Source organism: Pseudorasbora parva, chromosome 9 (genome assembly GCF_024679245.1).
Source record: "Pseudorasbora parva isolate DD20220531a chromosome 9, ASM2467924v1, whole genome shotgun sequence".
In the NCBI taxonomy this organism is placed as follows: Eukaryota; Metazoa; Chordata; class Actinopteri; order Cypriniformes; family Gobionidae; genus Pseudorasbora; species Pseudorasbora parva.
Window position 1 is genome coordinate 19,357,011 of NC_090180.1, and position 23,956 is coordinate 19,380,966.

At 38.5% G+C, this 23,956-nt stretch overlaps 2 protein-coding genes and 5 non-coding genes across 7 annotated transcripts; 6 read left to right on the top strand and 1 right to left on the bottom strand.

The window, feature by feature from the left end:
* On the bottom strand, positions 1-9,792 carry dcun1d1 (DCN1, defective in cullin neddylation 1, domain containing 1 (S. cerevisiae)). Its single transcript, XM_067453169.1, has 7 exons — positions 9,705-9,792; positions 8,903-9,116; positions 8,128-8,296; positions 7,911-8,041; positions 7,738-7,820; positions 6,342-6,438; positions 1-842 (listed from the first exon to the last, which is right to left on the bottom strand). Exons 1-7 carry the CDS (start codon positions 9,780-9,782, stop codon positions 766-768), a joined length of 849 nt encoding a protein of 282 aa, XP_067309270.1. The 5' UTR covers positions 9,783-9,792; the 3' UTR covers positions 1-765.
* Positions 9,793-11,235: 1,443 nt separating this feature from the next.
* eif4a2 (eukaryotic translation initiation factor 4A2) lies at positions 11,236-23,749 on the top strand. The gene is made up of 11 exons (XM_067454266.1): positions 11,236-11,337; positions 12,115-12,172; positions 18,711-18,843; positions 19,052-19,191; positions 19,680-19,848; positions 20,050-20,159; positions 20,527-20,670; positions 20,969-21,106; positions 21,354-21,443; positions 22,891-22,970; positions 23,053-23,749. The coding sequence occupies exons 1-11, from the start codon at positions 11,309-11,311 to the stop codon at positions 23,195-23,197; spliced, it is 1,236 nt and encodes a 411-aa protein (XP_067310367.1). The 5' UTR covers positions 11,236-11,308; the 3' UTR covers positions 23,198-23,749.
* On the top strand, positions 19,500-19,569 carry LOC137090429 (small nucleolar RNA SNORD2). Its single transcript, XR_010907865.1, has one exon. It is a non-coding gene; the product is annotated as a small nucleolar RNA SNORD2 (small nucleolar RNA).
* Positions 19,892-19,962, top strand: LOC137090428 (small nucleolar RNA SNORD2). Its single transcript, XR_010907864.1, has one exon. It is a non-coding gene; the product is annotated as a small nucleolar RNA SNORD2 (small nucleolar RNA).
* On the top strand, positions 20,199-20,376 carry LOC137090423 (small nucleolar RNA SNORA81). The gene has a single exon (XR_010907859.1). It is a non-coding gene; the product is annotated as a small nucleolar RNA SNORA81 (small nucleolar RNA).
* Positions 20,703-20,892, top strand: LOC137090424 (small nucleolar RNA SNORA81). The gene has a single exon (XR_010907860.1). It is a non-coding gene; the product is annotated as a small nucleolar RNA SNORA81 (small nucleolar RNA).
* Positions 21,213-21,284, top strand: LOC137090430 (small nucleolar RNA SNORD2). Its single transcript, XR_010907866.1, has one exon. It is a non-coding gene; the product is annotated as a small nucleolar RNA SNORD2 (small nucleolar RNA).
* Positions 23,750-23,956: the final 207 nt, after the last annotated feature.

Here is a 23,956-nt window from a genome sequence, read left to right on the forward strand (position 1 = left end):
TATTTTCAAGGGCATCTGACTTTATTCATCAACTATAACCTGATTTTATTGTATGGATTATGTGACTTATCAAAGTGCTGAATGAACTGCAAACACAGCATATCAATACATCGAACGGAGTCATTAATCAAGGAAAACTGAGGTAATGTTCAAATTAATATTATTTCTAGGATTGTAAAATATAATATTCTCAGTTATTATGACCTAACGATTTAATCAAAACCAAACAAGCAAAGTGAAATCACTGTCTGGATATCAACAGAAAAATTACATTAAGTCACAATAAAACACAAAAAAAGAAAGCATATGTGACTGGCTCTCAAGACACCAGCTACTCTATTTTATAAAAAAAGAGAGAACAATCAAAGAACATTAATGTATCCTTTTCATAAAAACCAAAATGGAAAGAAACATTCAAAGCAAGAATGCACGTGGAGAATTAAAATTAAGATTTTGACATTTCCTAACTGTATCTGTGACAGCTTGTTCGACAAACTGCTTCATCTGGATGAGACCACTGAAGTCCCAGAGATTGAATAAGATCATGAAGTCGAAACAAAACAACAAAAATGGCCCCAAAAGATAAAAGCCCAAATCACCATTAGATGACTGAAGAGAAAAGATGCCTTTAATGTCTCTGGTTTGTATAAATGTCTCAGTCCTGAGGGCTTGGAAAAGGCAATGCTGATCTCGGTTCAGTCCTCTGTGCTCAGCAGAAGCTGTTTGTTTTCTGTGAGGTCCAGACGTCCCTCAGAAGGAATGTACTTATACAGCTGTGCTCTTGGTTCCAATGTACGGCCGCGCAAACTCCACAAAATCATCAATAAGAACTGGCCACGCTCCTAAAAAAAAAAAAAAAAAAAAAAAATCTGGCATTTCATTAAGGAGATTAATTTTCATTTAAATTTTACTACCGTGATTAAGAATTAAAACAAATCATAACCATAACACGTTGTCCCCAGCTTCACAGACAAAAGAGTTATTTCACTTATACCTGAAAATTCATTTACTAATCATTTACTCACCCTCATGTAATTCCAAACTGATCATCTTTGGAACACAAATGAAGATCTTTTTGATGAAATCTGAGAGGTTTCCGTCTCTCCATTGACAGTCTATGTAACTACTACTATAATGCTTCAAAAAGCTCATAAAAAGATTTTATAACTAATCCATATGTGGTTTAGTCCAGATTTTCTGTAGAGACACGGTCACTTTATAAGATGAACAGATTGAATTTAGGCTTTTATTCACATTTTAAACATTAAACCTCAACCTAACCTGCTTGACACGTGAGAACAAATCTTATTGGATCTTGTGAACGAGAATGAACATCACGTTTAAGCTTCAGCAAGAACCAATAAGGTTTGCTCTCGTGTTACGCAGCACATTTAAGCTTAAGCAAGAACCAATGAGGATCATTCTTGCGTTACGCAGACGTTTGAACTTCAGCAAGAACCAATGAGGATCGTTTTTGTGTTGTGCTGCATGTTTGAGCTTCTGCAAGAACCAATGAGATTCATTATATTGTTACGCAGCATGTTCGAGCTTGCTAAAGAACCAATAAGGGTTCATTCTTGTGTTACACAGCACGTTTGAGCTTCCTAAAGAACCAATAAGGGTTCATTCTTGTGTTACGAAGCACGTTTGAGCTTCCTAAAGAACCAATAAGGGTTCATTCTTGTGTTGCGCAGCACGTTCGAGCTTCCTAAAGAACCAATAAGGGTTCATTCTTGTGTTACGAAGCACGTTTGAGCTTCCTAAAGAACCAATAAGGGTTCATTCTTGTGTTACGAAGCACGTTTGGGCTTCCTAAAGAACCAATAAGGGTTCATTCTTGTGTTACACAGCACGTTTGAGCTTCCTAAAGAACCAATAAGGGTTCATTCTTGTGTTACGAAGCACGTTTGAGCTTCCTAAAGAACCAATAAGGGTTCATTCTTGTGTTGCGCAGCACGTTCGAGCTTCCTAAAGAACCAATAAGGGTTCATTCTTGTGTTACGCAGCACGTTTGAGCTTCCTAAAGAACCAATAAGGGTTCATTCTTGTGTTACGAAGCACGTTTGAGCTTCCTAAAGAACCAATAAGGGTTCATTCTTGTGTTACGAAGCACGTTTGAGCTTCCTAAAGAACCAATAAGGGTTCATTCTTGTGTTACGAAGCACGTTTGGGCTTCCTAAAGAACCAATAAGGGTTCATTCTTGTGTTACACAGCACGTTTGAGCTTCCTAAAGAACCAATAAGGGTTCATTCTTGTGTTACGAAGCACGTTTGAGCTTCCTAAAGAACCAATAAGGGTTCATTCTTGTGTTGCGCAGCACGTTCGAGCTTCCTAAAGAACCAATAAGGGTTCATTCTTGTGTTACGAAGCACGTTTGAGCTTCCTAAAGAACCAATAAGGGTTCATTCTTGTGTTACGAAGCACGTTTGAGCTTCCTAAAGAACCAATAAGGGTTCATTCTTGTGTTACGAAGCACGTTTGGGCTTCCTAAAGAACCAATAAGGGTTCATTCTTGTGTTACACAGCACGTTTGAGCTTCCTAAAGAACCAATAAGGGTTCATTCTTGTGTGTTACGCAGCACGTTTGGGGCTTCAGCAAGAACCAATGAGGTTTATTGTCGTGTTACACAGCATGTTTGCGCTTCCGCAAGAAACAACGAGGATCATTCTCATGTTAGGCACGTTTGAGCTTCCACAAGAACCAATGTGGGTCATTCTTGTGTTACGCAGCACGTTTGAGCTTCCGCAAGCACCAATGAGGTTCATTCTTGTGTTACACAGCACGTTTGAGCTTCCGCAAGCACCAATGAGGTTCATTCTTGTGTTACACAGCACGTTTGAGCTTCCACAAGAACCAATGAGGATCATTCTCGTGTTACGCAGCACGTTTAAGCTTTCACAAGAACCAATGAGGGTCATTCTTTTGTTACGCAGTACGTTTGAGCATCCGCAAGAACCGATGAGGTTCATTCTTGTGTTACGCAGCACATTTGAGCATCTGCAAAAACCAATGAGGTTGAGTTATGTGTGTTACACAGTATGTTTGAGCTTCCAGAAGAACCAATGAGGTTCATTCTTCTGTATTATGCAGCACATTTGAGCTTCCGCAAGAACCAGTGAAGTTCATTTATGTGTTACTCAGCAGGTTTGAGCTTCTGCAAGAACCAGTGAGGTTAATTCTCGTGTTACGCTGCACAGTTGGGCTTCAGCAAGAACCAATGAGGTTCATTATCGTGTGTTACACAGCACATTTGCAGTTCCGCAAAAAACAGTGAGGTTCATTCATGTGTCAATTGTGCTGCGTAACACAAGAATGAACCTCATTATTTCTCACACATCAAGCAAACTTGAGCTCCCCAAAATTTTCTACACTGGTTTTGAGACTCTTTCCAAAACGCTAGGTTTTGATGGACGTGCAGCACTGGAGACTTGGAAGTAAACGCACATGGCTAGGATTGGATAAGATTTGCGAAGGAAGCTTATGCGACTGTGTTCTTCCACAACCAGGAATAGCGCAATATCTTGCTATCTTCCTCGGCATGTTTATTGTTGTTGGCTATCTAGCACGAGCCGATCACCTCCATGAGTCGGTGGGCGAGGCTCCTAGATTAGTCGTGATGTAGAGGCGTGTTTCGTAGCGCTATGATGTAAGATTGAAGCACAAGATCGTTTTCTGGGCCTGGTGTCTATAAAAGTTTTTCTTTGACTAACAAGGAAGTTTTCAGCTCTGAAAGTTAGAGGATATTCTTATATTACCATGACCTTTTATATATCAAAAGCTCAATGGAAAGCGGATTTCTCAATTCATCACCCCTTTAAAAGATCTTCATTTGTGTTTTGAAGATGAACACAGTTCTTACAGGTTTGGAATGACAAAGGGTGAGTAAATTATGACAGAATTTATTTTTGGGTGAACTATACCTTTAAGTCTAGTCCCACACTAAAATGCATGTTTGAGCTGTTTTAACTGAAAGAAACGTGTACAGCCATAAAATATGCCAGTGCGATTTTTTGTCTCAAGAGGCACACCAGTATTGTGGTTTTTTGTAGTGTAGTGGACAGCACATTCCAGGGGCCAGTTTATGGACGGGCCCCTCTCAGCATAAAAAATGGCCAAAGGTTTGTTACATTTTGATTGGATCATGTTATGTCATGTCACATAACTAAAACAAACAAACTGTCCAACGCCATCAGATAAAGATGCTGGGACAACAGCCAGACACCTCTTAGAGGGCAAGAAGAAGACCTCTGGTATCAAACCCAGGAAAGACAGAACTTCTCATTGGTCCACTTGCAGTTTCTGCCCTTTACCCATCTAGAGACTAATCCCTAATGTCCTGGTCTGTAACTGCCATAAAAATTCCTCAGAATCTCAGCAGTGGTGGGTAAAACAAAGTAACACCACAATGATCCACCTAAATCCATTCACATAAACGACACATTCCATACTTTTTCAGAGAAATAAGTATTTTCGGTAACAGCTATTTGTAATGCAACACAGAATCAGCTGTTAATGAAGAAATGAATGTACGCATGACACTTCAATCTTTTTCCATCATGTTTGACGTCTATTTGTTTCAAATATTGCCAAGGGTATTCGGATGGGGGTTTGGAAAGTGAGAAATGCATTGGTAAATTTAAAAACACTAAACACATTAAAGACAACTGTGTACAGTATGCAAATTAGTTCCACGGGGGAAAGAAGGATGGGCCACACTGTGTGCCCCCTCTGATGCCAGCAGCCAATCACAACACTGGAATGGAGAAGCGTCAAATTGTAATCTCCTCCAAGTCGGAAAGGGACAAAGGTACCCTTTCAACAGACATCTTGTTCTGAGTCTCCCCTAGGGAGATACAGACAGATCAACAATGTTCTGAGTCTGTCCGGCAAGGATAAGACTGTAACAGAGCATCCAAGTTCTAAGTCTCCCCTTTAGAGAAACATAACAGATACACCGTAACACTCTGAGCCTCTGGTTTATCCAGAGAGACAACAAAAGATCCAAGGTTTTGAGTCTACATCTTGTGAAGCAGCAACATATACAGACATATTCTGAGCCTCCAGTCTGTGAGGAAAGAGACATTAACACAGAGTTTTAGTCCAGAGAGACAATGATGATACGGCACATCCTGAGTCTCCATGCCAGAGAGACAAAAGTGGATGGACCAAGTTCTGAATGTTAGGCCCAGAGAGGCAGAAGACAGAAACATTTGTAACAAGGTTAAGCTCAGGAGAGCAAACCTTCACTTTAAGGTTCCTTCGTCTGCGTGTTCCAGATTAAGGACCTTCTGCACCTACTTCTGGGCCTCATCTGCGTGTTCCAGATTTTAGGACCCTTTGGTGCCCCAGGAGATCAGCATCTCCCAGATCTTCATGTTCAAGACTGTTGAAATGGATTACAGCTCCTTTCCCCACTGCATTAACACCCAGCACAACCAGTGGAAGAATCATTCGCCATTGGACTGCTTACTCAACCACGTGAAATGAAAATATCACTTAACAAAACCTTTTTCTAGAGACCTTAGCATTGTTGCATATTATCAGTATATGATTTTCTAATTTACATTAGAAGTAATATAACTGTTGCTAGTTAATAACAAATAATCTTTCGTTTATTTCTTTGATGCATAATAAGGTTCTTCACCTTAGTTTCAGAGAAACATCTGTTTATTTATCTTACCATAAGATAACGCAACTCTTCCATAGCCACACTCAACTCAATCACATGTATCTTACGCACTTTACTCCTCTATCATTCATTGTAATCATTTAGTAGTTGTGCTAGTTTTTCTTGTTTATCTTTTGTTAATAAAGTCTATTTTATTTGTGTCTTGTGCTGATAATACAGACGAGGCTCTACAAGTTAGAAATCTCACAAATAGATCAGATAGATCAGCTGGCCAACTCTCCCCATGTTACATTCAATCTAAAATGATTGAACAGCCTCCATTTTTCTCATACAGCCAAGGTAAAAGACCTTGACTAGGGTCACAAACTAAGAGAGGGGAAGGTGGTCATCTGATGTACTCTAATCACAATTAAGTGAAGTGTGATCCAAAAATCACAACGTCAGCAGTGACATGAGTCCCATTCACTACCTTACTTGGCGTCCTTGTATGGACGAAAGTAAAATCACTACATAATTGGTGTCCCTGGGAAGGTAAAAGTAAATTCACTACATAAGGAGTGTTTATAAAAGTTACTTAGATGTCCTAATTGAACAATAGCCCTAATCCTAGTTTAATCAAAGCTTGTCTTTGAAAATCAGGCCTGAGAATGTTAACTAGTTTTCTAAATAAAATAAAAGAGATTAAATTAGTGAAATAAATTCCAACTAACCCTCTTCATCGTAGTTTGACATATCGTCTGTGATCATCGTGCTGAAATCTAACAAAAGGTTCCATGTGTCTTTGGGAATAGATCGCTTATGATGCTCCTGCAAATGCACACAAAAAAAGTTATCACCCAGACTTCAGTGATTAAACACATTATTTTTACATGTTAAGGCTGGAATACACTACACAAATTTTGCCCAGATCTTTGCCTTTATTTTAGAGTCTGTACGTGTCAATGCCAGTTGCCGGAAGTATTTGTGGCAAACAAAAGTTGACCGATTACGCAAATAATTGTGCAGTGTATGATGGGCACAGAATTGTTTTTATCTTCAGATTATACATCTCATTTTCAATTGTCTTGTGTCTCCTAGCAATGACATGTATGTTTTGTAAGTTTGTTGTGTTTGACTTGAAAAGTCTGGTAGCTCAGTCATTTAGTGTTTGATGCCCAGTTTATCTCTATAACATTTCTTAAAGTCTGATGCTTGGAGCCCTATTTTAATGATCTGAGCGCATGGTCTGAAGCGCATGGCGCAGGTGCAATTAGGGTGTGTCTCAATCCACTTATACTAGTTTAACGACAAAAAAAGCTGTCGGTGCACCAGGGGCATTGTCCAAAATGGTTGTACCTAGTCTCTTAATGAGTCATGGGTGTTTTGGGTGTAACGTGCAAAAACCCAATTAGTCTCTTCTCCCATTACCTTTAAAAGCCAGTTGTGCTTGCACCATGGAGGACTTGCTATTTATAGACTGAATGCTTTTCCAGAGAGGAATCCTTTATTATCCTTATTAATTATTAATATTAAAAAATGTTTGTGTGCTACTGCGTGGTGTGCGCCGTGTGTATAATAAGCAGAGTATGCGCTTTATGCACCCGCCTATAGGGCGCATATTACTAACGTGCCTTTTAAATAACACAAAAAATACTGGGCTATTGACTTTTGTTGGTCAATGGCAGAGTCGTTTTCAATTGCCTCAAAATTACAACACCCCAACAATGTAACTGAACACACCTAGTTTTCCCACACCAGCAAACCCATGGGTGAACAGATGAACGTGAAAATGATAAAAGCGTTGGGCAGAAAATAGCACAAAAAACACGTGTTGTGCCTGGTGTCACCTTGCACTGGGTGTATGATTAAAATCAATAAAATCTGTTCAGATAATAAAAGTCGGGTAGTGCATTCTAGCCTTTAGACAATCAAAGAAGCATGATGCATTTTTTGATGCTGTCAAACAATTAATTAATAAATCAAGGTAAAATTAAGGAATGTTATTATCAAAATTACTGTTGTGATTTTAGACATTTTTCCCACCAGTTTGGTGATGCTAGTGGCGCAAACATTATACATTTCAGGATTAAAAATTCAACTTACAGCCAGGAACAGAAAGATACTCACCAATAAAAATTTGTTCCATAGATCTAGAAATTTAAAACGCCCAGCCAATATTAAATTCCAGTATGCAATTGCCATTTCTAGGTCTAGAGAAAAACAAAACAATAAAACTGAAAAAAACACTAGTTAACTATGCAAAAATTAAAGTAACAAATGATAAAGAACCCAACACATGCCTAAGCCCTTTTGTCCTGGATTCTTAGCAAAGTTGAATGTGAACTGATAGAAGTCTTTAAATTTCCCTTGGTCCTTCAATTCTTGCTCCATCCTAGGCAGCTGTGCTTTGAGTTTCTCTATGCTGTCACACCTTGACAAGACAATGACAAAGTCAAACCATGCAGTGATTGGTAAAAATGATTCAGAGAGCTCTGATACGTTGAACAAAAAAAGTACCCTTGCTCAGCCATTCCCTCCATGAATTCTTGTTTGGAAAACTCGCATTGTGTAGCTGCCCGAAACTTCCAAGCGATTAGCAGTACACTTATACTGGCTGGATCAAGTCCCAAGTCATCACAGAACTGCTGGATTCCATCTATACCGATCTTGTTGTCATCTTGAGGGTCTGTAAAAAAAAAAGAATACAAAATTAAGTACGACACAAGTTTATATTTTCTTACATTAGTGCAATTGCAATTTACGTAAGAATAACACATATTTTATATTTACTACACAATACTGGTCAAACATTTGGAATGAATTTCATTCCTATATATATTGTGTGTATATGTGCAGGGTTTTTTTGTGTGCGTGTCTATTTTAAGTTGTGAAAATACAATGCTATTCAATGCTATACAATGCTATTCAAAGTTTGGTGCATGTAAGATAAAAAAAGAAGAAGAAATTAGAAAAGCACATATAACTGATCAAATATTTACAGTAAAGACGTTTATGAAATGAATGTATGTTACACAAAGTATTTTAACCTGAGGTTTTTAACTTTCTACTCATCAAAGAATCTTGGGGGATAAAAACAGTTTACACACAAAAAAGCAGCACAACTGTGTTTTTATTGATAATAATACGAAATGTATCTTAAACAGCAAATCATTATATTATAATGATTTCTGAAGGGTGATGTGAAGACTGGATTATTGATGCTCAAAATTCAGCTTCATCACAGGAAAATAGGACACGGGAAAGTAACATACATGTTCTGCTGAATTCTTACCTCTGTACCGATTGTAGAGATGTTCTAACTTTTTCCGGTCTAGCGTTCCCTTTAGATTCTGTACATAGAGGTCAGGATTTTGGAAAAAGTTGTCTGTAGCAACGTCTAGTTTCCAATCATTTTGAGACAAACAATTCAAAGCTGTTTTCTCATTTGACTGGGTAAAGATCATGAACTGGCGAACTTTATCCTTCTGAGAGGATTTCAGCTTGTTCTGTAATAGGGGGACAATAAAGGTAGATTGAGTTAGTAAGATAATGTATATCAATCACAGTGACTAGAACTGCAGCATATCACAATGGTATTAGATTCCAATTGGCTTATCTTCACCTACAATTATATATTTAATCGAGGGTAATAAAAATAACTTATTTGCACTATACTGACAAATATATACACACCACGAACACTTCTACGAAGACGTTTGTCTGCTAAACTGCAACACAGCAGCATTTTACACTGTTTGCATTAGGTTTTATAAGCGATAATCAAACAAATAATAGTGTACTGTGGCCCACTAGTCCGACTTCTCATTTATAACATGAACTTGACAGTTCTGCTGTCCAACAGATTTGACCTCGCTAGCTTCAAAGCTAGGTTACCTGCTCTGCAGAGCTGTCTAAAAATTAATTCATCAATAAACCAACTCTCCTGCAAGGGACATTTAAAGGAATGTCGTCGTCAAAATATCTTAATAACTCAACGGGATTCGTCGTAGCGGCTTATATGTATTTTGTGATTGTAACGCAAATTAGTAAAATAATGTTTTTTTGATTATTATTAATTTTATTTTTACATTTACCATGTTTGTGATTTCCAGACTCCCTCTTCCGCTATCCCTCTCTACCCTGCAACTACTTCCGCTCATGCGCAGTGACATTTGTACCACAGTCAGCTGTTCGCCATAGAGACACCGCATTGGGTCAGACACAAAATACTGCTTTCATAATCAGAAATCTGCAGAAGTTAAACATAACATCCACCAGTGCGAAATAGAACTGTACTATCATATAACGACCTAGATAAATAAACAGAATATTAAAGAGGCTACTGAATTAAATACCGAACTTTAGGCTATTCTTCTTTTTCTTTCTTTCTTTCTTTCTTTCTTTCTTTCTTTCTTTCTTTCTTTCTTTCTTTCTTTCTTTCTTTCTTTCTTTCTTTCTTTCTTTCTTTCTTTCTGTCTTTTGTACTCAAGTGTTTCCATAGCCATACAAAACCTGGAGATATCAGACATTTTAGTTAACATTTATTTATTGATTGATTTTTTGATTTATTTTGCAGTACAAAATTTACTTTTACATAGTTAAAAAAAACTTTTTAAATTAAAGGTCTACATTTTGATTTTCATATTTGGAAAAGTTATTGAAAATGTACAATTTCTGTAAATAGGCTACTTGCTATTATTTATTACTAAGTACTTATTTTGACTAATTATTACTCTTAGTGAGTGCTTGTGTAAGCTATTAATTAAAATCAGTTGAAAATGGTAATAGGCATGACCCATCTGTTCATGATATCTGAAGATTTTTAAAAATCAATCAATAGTTTTCCAAATAAAGTTTCCCAAAACTTGTTTATCCATATCCATATCCATATTTTTTTAAGTAGCCTATTATGCAATAAGTATAGCCTACAATCGGAGATAAATAACAGTCATATGTTTGTGGTGTAATAATTACCACATTATTGTTTTTTGTTTTGTTTTTACCACATCATATGGAACAATTGATTTATCCCATGTTTTGTTCTTTTTTGCTTGGTGGTGGTAAAATAATCCATAAAATGACATATAAATGCACATTTCCAGCATACAGACCCATTTTAAAATGGGTCTAGTCAGTTGTTTTAGCATTTGGAGATTAAATTAAAGTTGTGTCGCCATTATCACCCTCTTATGTTTTCTAAGCATGTTTTTTTTTTTTCTTCTTCAAATTTTTTTTTTTTTTTTCATATGATGGCCATTAATGGTGACCGAGGTTGTCAGTCCTCCTTGTCCCACGGAAGAAAGAAAGCCATACAGGTTTGGAACAACACGAGGGTGAATAAAATTAACTTTCATTTTAGAGGGAACTATCCCTTTAAGTCAGTCCCACTTTAAACCCAGAAATGTGGAGACCCCGTAGCAACTCTACGACACCCTATCAGTGGTGCAATATCCTTGCGCCTCTCCATATAGTCCCCAGTTAACTTCGACATAACACAGATAAACACTTCTAATATTAACACCTATTGAGCTTGAAAAATATATCTTGTCGGTGTTGATAAAACGTAAATGGAGTGTAACTGTTATACTGTTTATGCGGTTTCACTGTAAATGTACAAAAAGGGGTGCCGGTCAAATAAAATCGCCAGCAATTCACATGTTCTTCCTTTCCGAGTGAATGCCGAAGTCGCGAACGGACCATGTCTAGCGTTTCTGCTGATTACAACAGGTAAACCCTTTATGACACACAACCCTTATGCATTTTATGTTCGTAAATGTGTATCTTATTGAAATAGAAAGGCTTCGCGCGACTTCTAGCGCTGGTGCTGTGGATTTTTACATGGTCCGTGTGATATTAAGCAGGCCGCGTAGCGACTAAGCCTAAGGTAACGTTACCGCCTTTACCACTGTATTCTCACGTATTCGATGTTCACGTGCATCGGTGACTAAAAATATTATTCACACCTTTTATTGTTTTAGTATAAATGTGTGTTTATATATATTAACATGGCGTTATTGGGGATCAAAACTACGAACCTTACATGGGTTTTCACACCCACACTGAAGTCTAAAGCATGGCCTCCATGCTCGAGGCCTTGGATTCAAATTCAATATCTTAACATTTTGTCACACAACATTGTGAAGGCGATTGCAAAGTAACGTTTTGTTTTGGACACTTTTTTTTCGTGTGGCAAGTACTTGCACGCCGAGAATTGGCTGATTTTTAACGCACTGACTAACTTTAGCATTGTAACGTTACTGTAAATAATTCGGCCCAAATTTGGGCGTAGGCTTTAAGGTAGTACATGACTGCACTGGAAACAACCGATTATTTCCTAAAATTACGTTGAGTATTTACTGTTTTTACTGTTAATGGGGAACCACGTGGTATTTTGGGAAAGTACACTCATCGGCACGCACTTCTCGTGGAGGTTCGAGTTATGCAATATTGTTAGCGTCAGTAACTCCTAATATTTAAAGTTCATGATCCTGTCTTTTCTTTTAGCTCACGAGATCGAGACCATGGGGGGCCTGAAGGAATGGAGCCTGATGGTGTCATCGAGGTTTGTATCATTTAGTGAAGTGTGGAGGGGTGGATAAACATCTGGGCTGGTTAATATGATAAGCTAATAAATGAACACTTGCTGCCTTACAAAAAACCACTACAACAGTAGTACCGTATTTTCAGGACTATAAGTCGCACTTTTGTTTGGCTGGTCCTGTGACTTATGGTCAGGTGGGACTTGTATATCAAATTTAATTCATAATGAGTGACAAGATTAAACATTTAGCTAAGTATATAAATGTGTGAGGGTGCTCTATCCTTTAGTCTACCCCTGAAAAAAAAAAAACTGAAAACTGTGACTGACCACAAACAAAATGCCCCTCCATAAAGAAATCCTATTCGGCAAATTACAAACTGCAGGTAGTAAAATATGCTGCCGAAAACGGTAATCAGTAATCGACTGGCGAAAAACAGAGGTTACTTTAACTGAAATGAAGAAAGCAAAGAAAGCTAATCGTGGACTGAAAGCAAGATGGCCAAAGATGGAGGAATGAGTCCACAGATGTGCTTGAACAACGCTTTGCCGGGAGAGGCTCATTCACGCGAGACGAATGCTGCCCGTGTGGGAATCACAGAGGGTGTGAATTCATAGCGTTTGGGCTCGCGCTCTCCCAAATGCTGCCGCCCTGCCGATGCTTGCGCGTTGACTGTAATGATGGCGTTATAGCGACTTGTTTTTTTCCCTTTTCATGATGCATTTTTTGACTGAGCGACTTATAGTCCAGAAAATACGGTATATTTTGTTGACTTGTACTATACCAAATGCTTCCAAGAATGTTTAAATCCAGAGAAATAAGCAGTTCTAACTAGGATGCGTTTTGCTCGTCACCTGTCAATATCTGCGTTTAATGTCAGAGGAGAGAAGCGTTAGTTGCTTTTGCACTGGAGGAACCTTTTCATTGTCCTTAGATGGTGGACATATCCACTTTTTGGTGTGTGCACCGCTGGAAATGGGAATGAATTTATAGAAGCGCTTTGTCTAAATTAATTTACCTACTTCAGAGTTGGATCTAACCCAGCAAATTAGGAACTACCAGTGACGTTAGTGTATGCTGACTGGCCGAACATGCTGTATGGAACTGGATCCATCATTTTTAAAAAGCTAATGTTGACGCCATTTACCTGTTGCTTTTTATCTGTGGCATTATTTTCCTAGTCTTGTTAATGTGTAGCACTGCAAGTTGTTGAGACTTTCCATCACAACTTGTATGGCTAGATTCAATCTGTTAACACACAACCCACGACACGCAGCTCCGATCACGGCCTCATTCCTCCTGTTTACATTTGTTGAATGCCACGCTTAAAGCAATGCTATGAAACTTTTGGCACTCTAGTAGTTCACCTAGAAGTCTAGTAGTGCCGACCCAAACTGGACTAAAATAGTCAGAATATAAATGCTTATTATAAGTGTACTGTAGGGATTTAGGATAAGACAAACATGGTTTGAAAATGAATTCATGATGTACTCATTATATTAACTGATCACAAATTATATAGTGTTGCTTTAAATGTTGCTGTCGGTCAACTTTTGTTAGGAAGTTCCTACTAATGGTGCAAATGCAAACAGGAAAATTGGGGAACGTTCTCGGTGGACCGCCCTGGTGGCTAGTTCCTAAAGCTACCTGGTGCAAAAGCTCCTATAATTGTAATGACATTATGAAGTTTCGTTTTTTCCCAAATTGTCTACTTTGTTTTCTCCTGTCATTACTGTAACCTTTTGTGTATATTGTATGTTTTATCCACAACTTTCCTGCGAGTCTTAGTGGGCGTCGCCATGAAACTCGATAATTCCGGTTGACGGTATCTCAGTTCGGGTTTAGCACACATAAGTTACGCAGCGTTCACACCAGACGCGAATAAATAGCGCTGTTTGCGCAGACTTGGACAAGTGAGCATTTTGATTCCATTCGCTTCATTCACTACACAACAGACGTGAATTTGCGTCATGGGAGGGGCTTCTGCCAGGCAGCGGCAGCCGTCAGAAGGACGAGCCGAGTTAAGGCTGCTCTCGCCGGGGTTAATGAGCATTGAGCGCCTGGGTCTCACCTCCGAAACCTTGCTTCCATAAACCATGCAACATAAACGGACGCATTTGACATGTTGCCTAGCATCCTACGCACTCCATTCAATGCCCATTGCCCAACGAGCTTCAGAGACACTCAAGAATTGTGATGTAAAATAATAGTGATATTTTAATATTTGTAATTGATGAAATCAGACATTGTCAGTAGACTTTATTTTAATCAACATGAAAATAGATGCATGAACTTCAATTAATTTAAGTGCATTGTAATAAAAATGTACCTTTCATTGCTGTAAATGTAATTGAGTTTATATATTAGTTTAACCTATTTAAAATACTGCAGTACAACTGTATAATTTTTTGCAAGGGTATGTTTGTTTTCAATAATTAACAGATTTAATGTGTTGCAAGACCGCTCAAACAACCTAACGTTACTATCCAAATAGAGACCTGCACTCGCGCAGGACCCAGCACAACCGAGTGCGGCGCAGGATCATATTTGATTGGTGAATGCGGATTCGGTGGCCAGATATTGTGTGCGAGTCGCGGGAAAATAAAATTATTTTGCGGGACTCCCCCCAAAGTGGAAATAAACTAGTTTTTAATGAGATGCTAAAAGCTAGCCCTGTCACGATAACAAATTTTGCTGGTCGATAAATCGGCCAAGAAATTATTGCGATAGATGAAAATGGTCTCAGAACGTCAATATCATCGTTTATATAATGATGGCATAATAATGCAGATACACCTTTTCAAAGATCAATTAACTTATTTCTAAATAATATTTAACACTTAAAAACAACAAATTTAAATATCTACAATAAATAAACAAAATGATTAAAACAATAAAAGCAATGGACTCTCAGTCTGTTTTTTAACAAAAAATGCACTTGAATGAATATCAAAATCAAACGTAAAATGGATGAAAACTGCAACGGATGATTGTTTTAGGTGCATGTTAGTGGCGGCACGGTTCACAAAAGCCAGTTTCCTAAAATTGTGGATAATTAAGGATGCTGTATTAAATTATATCATGTAATCATGGACAAACTGAACTTGACTTAACAATGTCTGAGGAAAGCTAGATTTTGCTACAACAAGAGAGAAGACATTGATGACATGCTTTTCATTTATTTGGCAAAAAAGGAGTCTCTATTTTCATATCTACAGGAACTTGTGTGCTTTTTTAGCGCTCAAAGATTGAACTGATAAATTAATTTGAATTTATCAATCTGCCAACGTCAGTGTAGCTTTAAGCTTTTAGATCACCAATGCTTGGTGGTGTGCACGTAAAATGTTGTAACTGCGTGCGGAAGAAGCACAAGTTCCAGGCGAATCTGGTCAAGCTTGATATCTCACACTGGGTCTGCGCGTCGAGTGTAAATTTCCCCAAACAGATGAGGGGCGTGCGTGCGCAGTCAGCGAGAGAGACGAGGATAACAAGCGTGCAAATGGAAATTATCGAGCTAATTTTTTTAATTTATTATTTTTATCATGCGATTAGTTGATTTATTGACACTTCTGACACTTGTGCTTCACACAAAAGAAGAGAGACAGTGTTTACGGTAAAGCCATTTGCACACTTTTTTGCTATCTGCTAAGTAGGGCTGGACTAGAATATTTGAATATTTGTTCGATCGGTTAGTATTTGAATTCCAACTTTGGGATTCAAATTTTTTTTATTTATTTTTTTTGCGCACACCTGGCATCCCCCTTAATGGTTAATTCGCATTTGCGTACATTTATGCTATAAACCCTTCTGAAATACAATACTCAAGCTGTTTTTAATAGACTGGACAGTTAAATAGGAACCTCCTTATTTAGTAAATATTTGCTGCTGCTGCTTAGCGTTCCCTGCAACAGATTCTCTGTCTACTGCACAACTGCACAAGCTTATATGGAAGCATGTACAGAAGCTTGCATTTTGATTTAAGCTGTGTTTATTTGACGTTGTGGGAAATTGAATAATAAAAAACATTTGGAAAATTGAGCCTAATATTACACCTATATTAATTATTACATCTATTACTAATATTACAATCTAAATTAATCCACTGCGAAATATAGGAGCTTGTCACTGGGACGTAACATACCTGTGTTTTGTATCACTAGTGAAGTCAGTGTCCGCTCTTGGAGCATAGAAGCCCTGCCCACGTGAGGCGTACCGCTGAGAATCTCCAGATTCCTGCCTTTATTAGAGAAGAATATGCTAAGCCCCTCCCTCCGAATAGTCGAATATTCAATGTTGATTACTACCGAAGCTCAAAAAAAAAGTATTCGGACCAGCCCTAGTGGCAAGCAGCGGCGTCACAGTGTCAGGGATTAGCAGCTCAGCATCATCTTTGTGTACTTACTAAGGCCATCCTTAAAAATATTTTGGTTTGCAGTAACAGTAAAAAAAAAATTAAAAAAGGGTCGGTAGGTAGGTAAAATTTTTTTTCAAATTTTAATGTAAAAAAAAAAAGTACATTTTTGGTGATGGTGATTACGTAGGTATGAATTTAAACTGACTGGGTCTTCAAGCCGTGCCTTCGGGCTCATAGGCTAATTGCAGGCTATACAGACCACAAACAAATTGAAATATTTGTCAAAAACATGTTTATTGCATAAATTTCAGGTGCATTCATTAAGAAAATGTTCCAACCACCGCTAGCTTTTATTGACTCAAAGCTGTCAACCCTCCCTTTTTTCCTGGGTTTCTCAGGTATTTTAGCTCTTTTCCCGCTATCTTTAGTATTTTCCAGTGATATGTATCGTATATGATATGCATATGTATTCGTATTTTTACGCTCGATTGTGTTAACTCAGAACAGGCAACTCTCTGTGTCTCTGAATTGGCTTCCACTTGTTGCTAAACCAACGCATCTGTTGATATAGACTAGTGTATTTGAATATTAAAAATATATTTTTTTAAATTAAGTAGCTATAACCTACTCTTTACTGGTAAATATTACAGTAAACAAACATCACAGAGGAGATTCCCCCCTTCTATATGTAAAGCGCTTCGGGTGTCTAGAAAAGCGCTATAACAATTTAATTAATTATTGTTATTTGCCATGCTCAGGGAAAGAAAGAGCTACTGTCAAATAAAAATAAAGAAAATAAGAACAAAAAACTTAAATACAAGCATGGCAGCACAAATAAATACTATTGAGCAAAGATACTAATAAAATAAACAATGCTTTTCAGATTTTTTCAGGTAGGTCTAACATTAGTTTTTAGGTAGAGAAATTGAATAAATAAATCAAATGTAAAATAACTGCACATGTAACTGTTTAAATTAAAGATCAATCCTTTTTAAAATTACAATAGCTATATCAATCCTCCCCTCTGCAGTGCACTTGCCTGGTGTGTGTAATGTGTCCATGCCATGGTACTGACTCCTGTCACACAATGCGGCGAAATCTCAAACAGGGCTTTAATAGTCTAACGTTACAGTGAAAGAGTATGAGCCGAAACGAACGCACGTGCAGGCAATAGTGTGACATCTGTTAACCATAGTGTAAACATAGAAGACGTCACAGGTTTTTCTATAAAAGAACGAACGCAGCCTTCGTTTGTATGACCCAGGCAGTTTATATATTTATAATACTTGCTAAAATATATTTCATATTATTTTATTACTTTTGTATTAGTTGTTTGAAGAGTAAAAAAAGAAATCGGTCGGTCTTAATGCAAATTTACAACCGGCAAGTCGGTCGGACTAAAAGGGAAAAAAAATAAATAATTTGAGTCGGCCCTAAATTGACAGGGTCGGTCGGGTTACGGCAAACAAGAATATTTTTAAGGATGGCCTAATACTTTGTGTCAATGTGTGCTCAGTAGGGGTGTGTTTTTGCACTGGTCTCACGGTTCGGTTAGATTACGATTGTCATGTCATCGATTCGGTTCAGTTTGATATCACGATGCATTGATGGTTGCTGCATCCTCGTATACCATTTTGTCAGTCAGTTATACGAACTTAACTAAACCTTTAACTTTACGTGCTCGAACGCGCGTTTATTGCATGTTTCAAACACCTTAAAAGATCCAAAAAAGTCAAAGGCATCATAAAAATAAATAATCAAGTGTCTAATCTAAATCCAAGTCTTCTGAAGAGACACGAACGATGGCTTATGATGAAATGATTTACAACAATGCACATACTGTAGTAAACGGACGTTCAGATGATTGCATGATGTGAGGAAACATGTATGAGGATGACAAGTGAGTTATGCAGAATAAAAATTATTGGAGAAGCTAAATATTTACAGTTTGAGAGCAGTCATTGTGACACTTTCTGGCGATTTCAGACTGTGCCCTAAAACAGAAAGTTGGATTAAAGAATCCCACTTGTAATTACATTATAGCTGTGCTTTTAATGTGCTCATATTGTGTGTATGTATAAATCTCATTGCCCCTGTCCCTTCAGGTTGCAGTAGGGACAGTAAGCTGTTTGCTACTCTAGATATAAGTGTATTGGCTCAAACTGATGCTTGCAGAGATAGCTCATCTCATACACATTATTTTACAGAGCAACTGGAACGAGATTACAGACAATTTTGATGACATGAACCTGAAGGAAACACTTCTTCGTGGAATTTACGCCTATGGTTTTGAGAAACCCTCAGCAATCCAGCAGAGAGCTATAATTCCTTGCATAAAAGGTACATGAGAATCAATTGCACTTTATATTTGCATAACATGCTTTTTTCAACAAATGAGTACAAATTACATTTTTTTGTAGCACTTGTCTGTTTGTGGTCTAGTATAGTGCTTCTCAAGTGGTGAGGGTGTCCCAGTGGTTTGAGAAGCACTGGTCTAGTTAAATTCAAGTGCGCTCATTAGGAGTTCATTTTTCTTTTTTCTCCATAGGTTATGATGTTATCGCTCAAGCCCAGTCAGGGACTGGTAAAACGGCCACGTTTGCCATTTCTATCCTGCAGCAGCTGGAGATTGAGCAGAAAGAGACTCAGGCTCTGGTACTGGCACCAACCCGAGAGCTCGCTCAGCAGGTATGCTGTACCTGAGGTCACCATAAACTTAAGTGTGTCTCAGACCAAGGCGGCATATTCTGGCAGTAGCCCGATTCAAGGTATTCTTTTGCTGTTCTTCCTGCTTCAAAAATCATGAAATGTGGGTTTTCATTATTTGAATTTGCATACATTTATGAACTATTCGGCAGGAAGTAACTATCTAGCTAGTGCTTCAGCCAGAATAATTCATCACTTTCTGTTATGGGCAGGAGTGTTTACTGTAAATTAGACTAGTTGATTTTGTTAGACTGCCAGGTAACTTCACTGGAAACAAGCTGTGGACAAAAGCATGAGATGATGGTATACCGTCTTTCGGGACTGACCTGTTATGGAGATGACCTTTTTAACTGATCATACTTGTCCACTGTTTGGCATTTACTAATGGACGCTGACTATTAAATGTCAGTATTTGAGGATATTAAGTGTTCCTTTTATTTAAACCCCATTCGTGTTTGTCCCTTCTCTAGATTCAGAAGGTTATCTTGGCCTTGGGTGACTACATGGGTGCTTCTTGCCATGCCTGCATAGGAGGCACCAACGTGCGGAATGAAATGCAAAAACTCCAGGCCGAGGCTCCGCACATTGTCGTTGGCACGCCAGGGCGCGTGTTTGACATGCTGAACAGGAGGTACCTGTGTAAGTAGTGAATGCTAATGAATTAGACTGAAACATGCATGATGTATGAAGTGATGGTTACCATCTTTCGGGACTGACCTATTATGGAGATATTTACAATTTTACTGATCATACATTTCACCAACATGGTTGAGTCATTTAATGCTTTTATTAGGAGTTTGAATTACAGAAAGTGACTCTTTGTTTTGTTTACATGTACAGCTCCCAAATGGATCAAGATGTTTGTCCTTGACGAAGCAGATGAAATGCTGAGCCGTGGTTTCAAGGATCAAATCTATGAGATTTTCCAAAAATTAAGCACAAACATTCAAGTAAGTCAATACATCAATGCCAGACTCTGAATGGAGGCGTCTTCCGCTCAAAAGAACTGTGCTAAAATTGCAGACTCCAGGTTCTCCTGGTGTATGGAATGATGCCAGCAGAGTATCATGTGGAAGAAGAGCAGTAGCCCTGCACCGGAAATGAAACTGAGTCGGACCTCTTTCTTAATGTCCAGTGGCTTATGTTTCGAGGTCCAGAGCGACAATTCGACATTTTCAAAACTCTACTGTATAAAGTTATATTTATTATTGCAGGACATAATTTTTCCCCTTACCAATTATATTAAGTGAAATTATACCTCACTGCATAAGGTTTTTTGTTTTTGTTCATGCTGTAACGGCTTTCTCATGTTGTCAGGTTGTGCTGCTCTCGGCCACCATGCCTGCTGATGTGCTGGAGGTGACCACCAAGTTTATGCGTGAACCTGTTCGCATCCTGGTGAAAAAGGAGGAGCTGACTTTGGAGGGTATTAAGCAGTTTTACATCAATGTAGAACGAGAGGTGAGGCACTGGTTGTCTCTAATGTCTCATGTCCCTTCTTTTCAAAAGCACCATGCTAAAATCACCAGCTCAAGGCCTTCGAGGTCTCGCTCTGGTGTTCATGCTAGTACTGGTTAATCACAAAGAAGGAAGAGCAAAAAAGCACACGGTCGGAAATGAGTCTAGGACGGACCTCTTTCTTAATGTCCGGTGTCCAAGGTCTCGAGATTTTGTGCCATACACATTGCAAGCCTAGGATATTGATGTAGATGATTCCTTGCAACGTTGCTCACCTAATGCTAATTCACTTATCCTGTAGGAGTGGAAGTTGGACACGCTGTGTGACCTCTACGAGACCCTTACAATCACCCAGGCTGTCATCTTCTTGAACACAAGGAGAAAGGTTGACTGGCTGACTGAGAAGATGCATGCCAGAGATTTCACTGTGTCTGCTCTGGTGGGTCCAAGAAGCACATGCACATTATATGCTAATCAAAAATGGATGGACTTAGTAGCTATTAAGTAGGCCAGTGATTAAGCTAAAAGACAGATCAATACTGGAAGTATGAAATGATGTTCATCATCTTTCGGGACTGACCTCTCATGGAGAAATTTTTAAACACAACTGATCATACGTATCCAGATCATATAGACAAGCATGGCATTCATGCTGGATTATAGAAGTTAAAGTATGTGTCTTTCAGCATGGTGACATGGATCAGAAGGAGCGAGACATAATCATGAGAGAGTTCAGGTCTGGCTCCAGCAGAGTGCTCATAACCACAGATTTGCTGGTAAGTAGGTCATTTTTATTATGTTATATTTTTAGGTTATGTCAGTACACGGCTTGATGAAAATGTGTAAATAACCAAAATGCTGGATTTATTAGAAGTATAGTAATGTAGTGACGGAATTGTTCATCTAAAGAGGTAAAGTTTTGCTATACTAATAAAGTCCATTTAATTCAGCTGGTAGTAAAAATGAGCATTGTTTTTATTCATGTTCATGAATGATTTATCAGTGCAAGTTACTTGAAGACAATTCCATCTAAATCAGAGTCCTGCAACGGGTCGGGTACCCGCATAAAAGTGGCTGAACCGGGTGGATTGTGACATTTATAAAATTCACGGGCAGGGATGCGGGCGGATAATTAACTCTGTGCGGGCGGGTAGTAGCGCGGATGAAAAATAGGCCTATGTGCAATATTTCTGTGGCGAGGTGAACAAGAGCGAGCGAGACGGGCGTGATTGTGAATGAGCGTCACCTGCGAGCCACACGGTCTCAAGTCCTCTGAGGGAGCTCTGAGGCATATCATGGGACGAGAGATCACCAGACCTGGATTTGACGTTGAGTTGTTTACGTTGTATGTGTGTGCACGTGGCAGATGTCTGTGCGGGGCTGCCCACGTTACTTTCGTTTTGTTTGGTTAAAGTCTTTTAAATGTTCGCTGGTTTACGCCTTTTTCTTCCCCCCTCGAACATATTGTAGGCTATTACAATTTCTATGTCCAAATTACCATTACACATACACGCAACAACGATATGCCATTTTACAATCACGTCACCACCACTGCGACATTGAAACGTTGATGCCTCTCGTAGCCCAGAAGGAGCGAGCGCTGCAGGAGTAACAATGGATGAAGTAAAAGTAAAGTTAGTGAGTGGAGTATTTGACATTTTTGACAATGAGTCTTTAAAGGCACTTTTGCCTGTTTCATTAGCCCATTCATGATGCTGTTGTGATTTTGAGAGAGGTGCAGGATATAAATAAAGCATATGAATGATTTTAGCTGTGATTTATCGCGGGCACGGGTCTGGTAACGGGCCAAATATTAACGGGTCTGGACGGGTGCAGATTTAATTTCGAAATTTTCACGGGTCACTGGTCGGATCTGGTGCTAAACCTTGCGGGTACAGGCGGGTCTCCAAAAATGGACCCGTGCAGGACTCTGATCTAAATTTCGTTAGAACTAAGGTATACATCACTGTGATTAAATTAAGCCACTTGTATGGATAAATCAACAGTGTAATAACCTCTGAGGAAAAACATCTAACCTCAATATTACCAGGATAGTCATTCCAGAATTAACCTCAGTGTTTGATTTAAAAATGGCTTTAACTTCTCATATGGGTTCTCAGTTTAATAATAATAAAAAAAACTGCAGTAGGCTTAAATCACTTAAATTAGAAGTGTAAGTAATTTGTCCATTTATTGTTCCTGATCCTAAAATCTGTTCCATAGGCTCGTGGAATTGATGTGCAACAGGTTTCCCTTGTCATCAACTATGACTTACCAACAAATAGGGAGAACTACATCCATAGGTGAGTGAACCTGCAGGTGCTGACATTTTCATCAGTCATTGTATCAGTGCATTTTATTGACGTGTAATGTTTCCCCTCTCAGGATCGGCCGCGGAGGTCGGTTTGGCAGAAAAGGCGTAGCCATCAATTTTGTTACTGAAGAAGACAAAAGGATTCTTCGAGACATTGAGACATTTTACAATACAACTGTGGAGGAGATGCCCATGAATGTCGCCGACCTGATTTAAACTTTGGAGATTTTAATGCAGGGATAGCTGTTGAATGATCACTTCCATTTGCGCTTATTTTATTGGAAGAAAAAAAACTACTCAATGCTGGCTGCGGATCAGACTTACGAATTCGATACGTGACATCGACTCTGTGTGGACGGTTGTAGACTCCAACCATATCAGTATTTGCTGGTGGTGGTGTTTAAAAAAAACATGGGTTCTTTACATGTATTCTCTTTTAGGTATTTTTTCCCTAGTATGCTCAAAATATACGTGTTAGATGTTCTTCATCGTTTAGTAATTTACTTGTGGACTAAAAGATACAAGTGCTGTATAAAGTCTGCAAATTATGTTATGCTAACATATGTGTGCAGTTTAACTTGGTTCACTTCCACCTACCTTTTTAGAAATATAAAGGCACTTTTTAGTTTTGTGGAATGTATTATTTAAATGTATATTGTTTATCAAGTACTACTTTGTGAAGTTGTCTTCAAAGGTGGGTCTTGACACCTTCACTAAATGTTCTGTTAGTGTTTGGTCCATTTGACAATAAAGAGGATGCTTATTCTGTCCAAGAATTGTTCCATGTCTCTTAAACTAGTTGAACTGCTAGCATAGAATCTGGAGAAATCACTTCTGCTTGGATTATTGTCAGGAGCCGGAAGAACAATTCGCCTCTGGTTCAATTGGAGTAGAACTTGATTTACTTGTTCTACAATGTAAACGGCACTCTCTTGCCCCAACTTGCATTTTAAAGGGATAGTTCCCCCAACAATG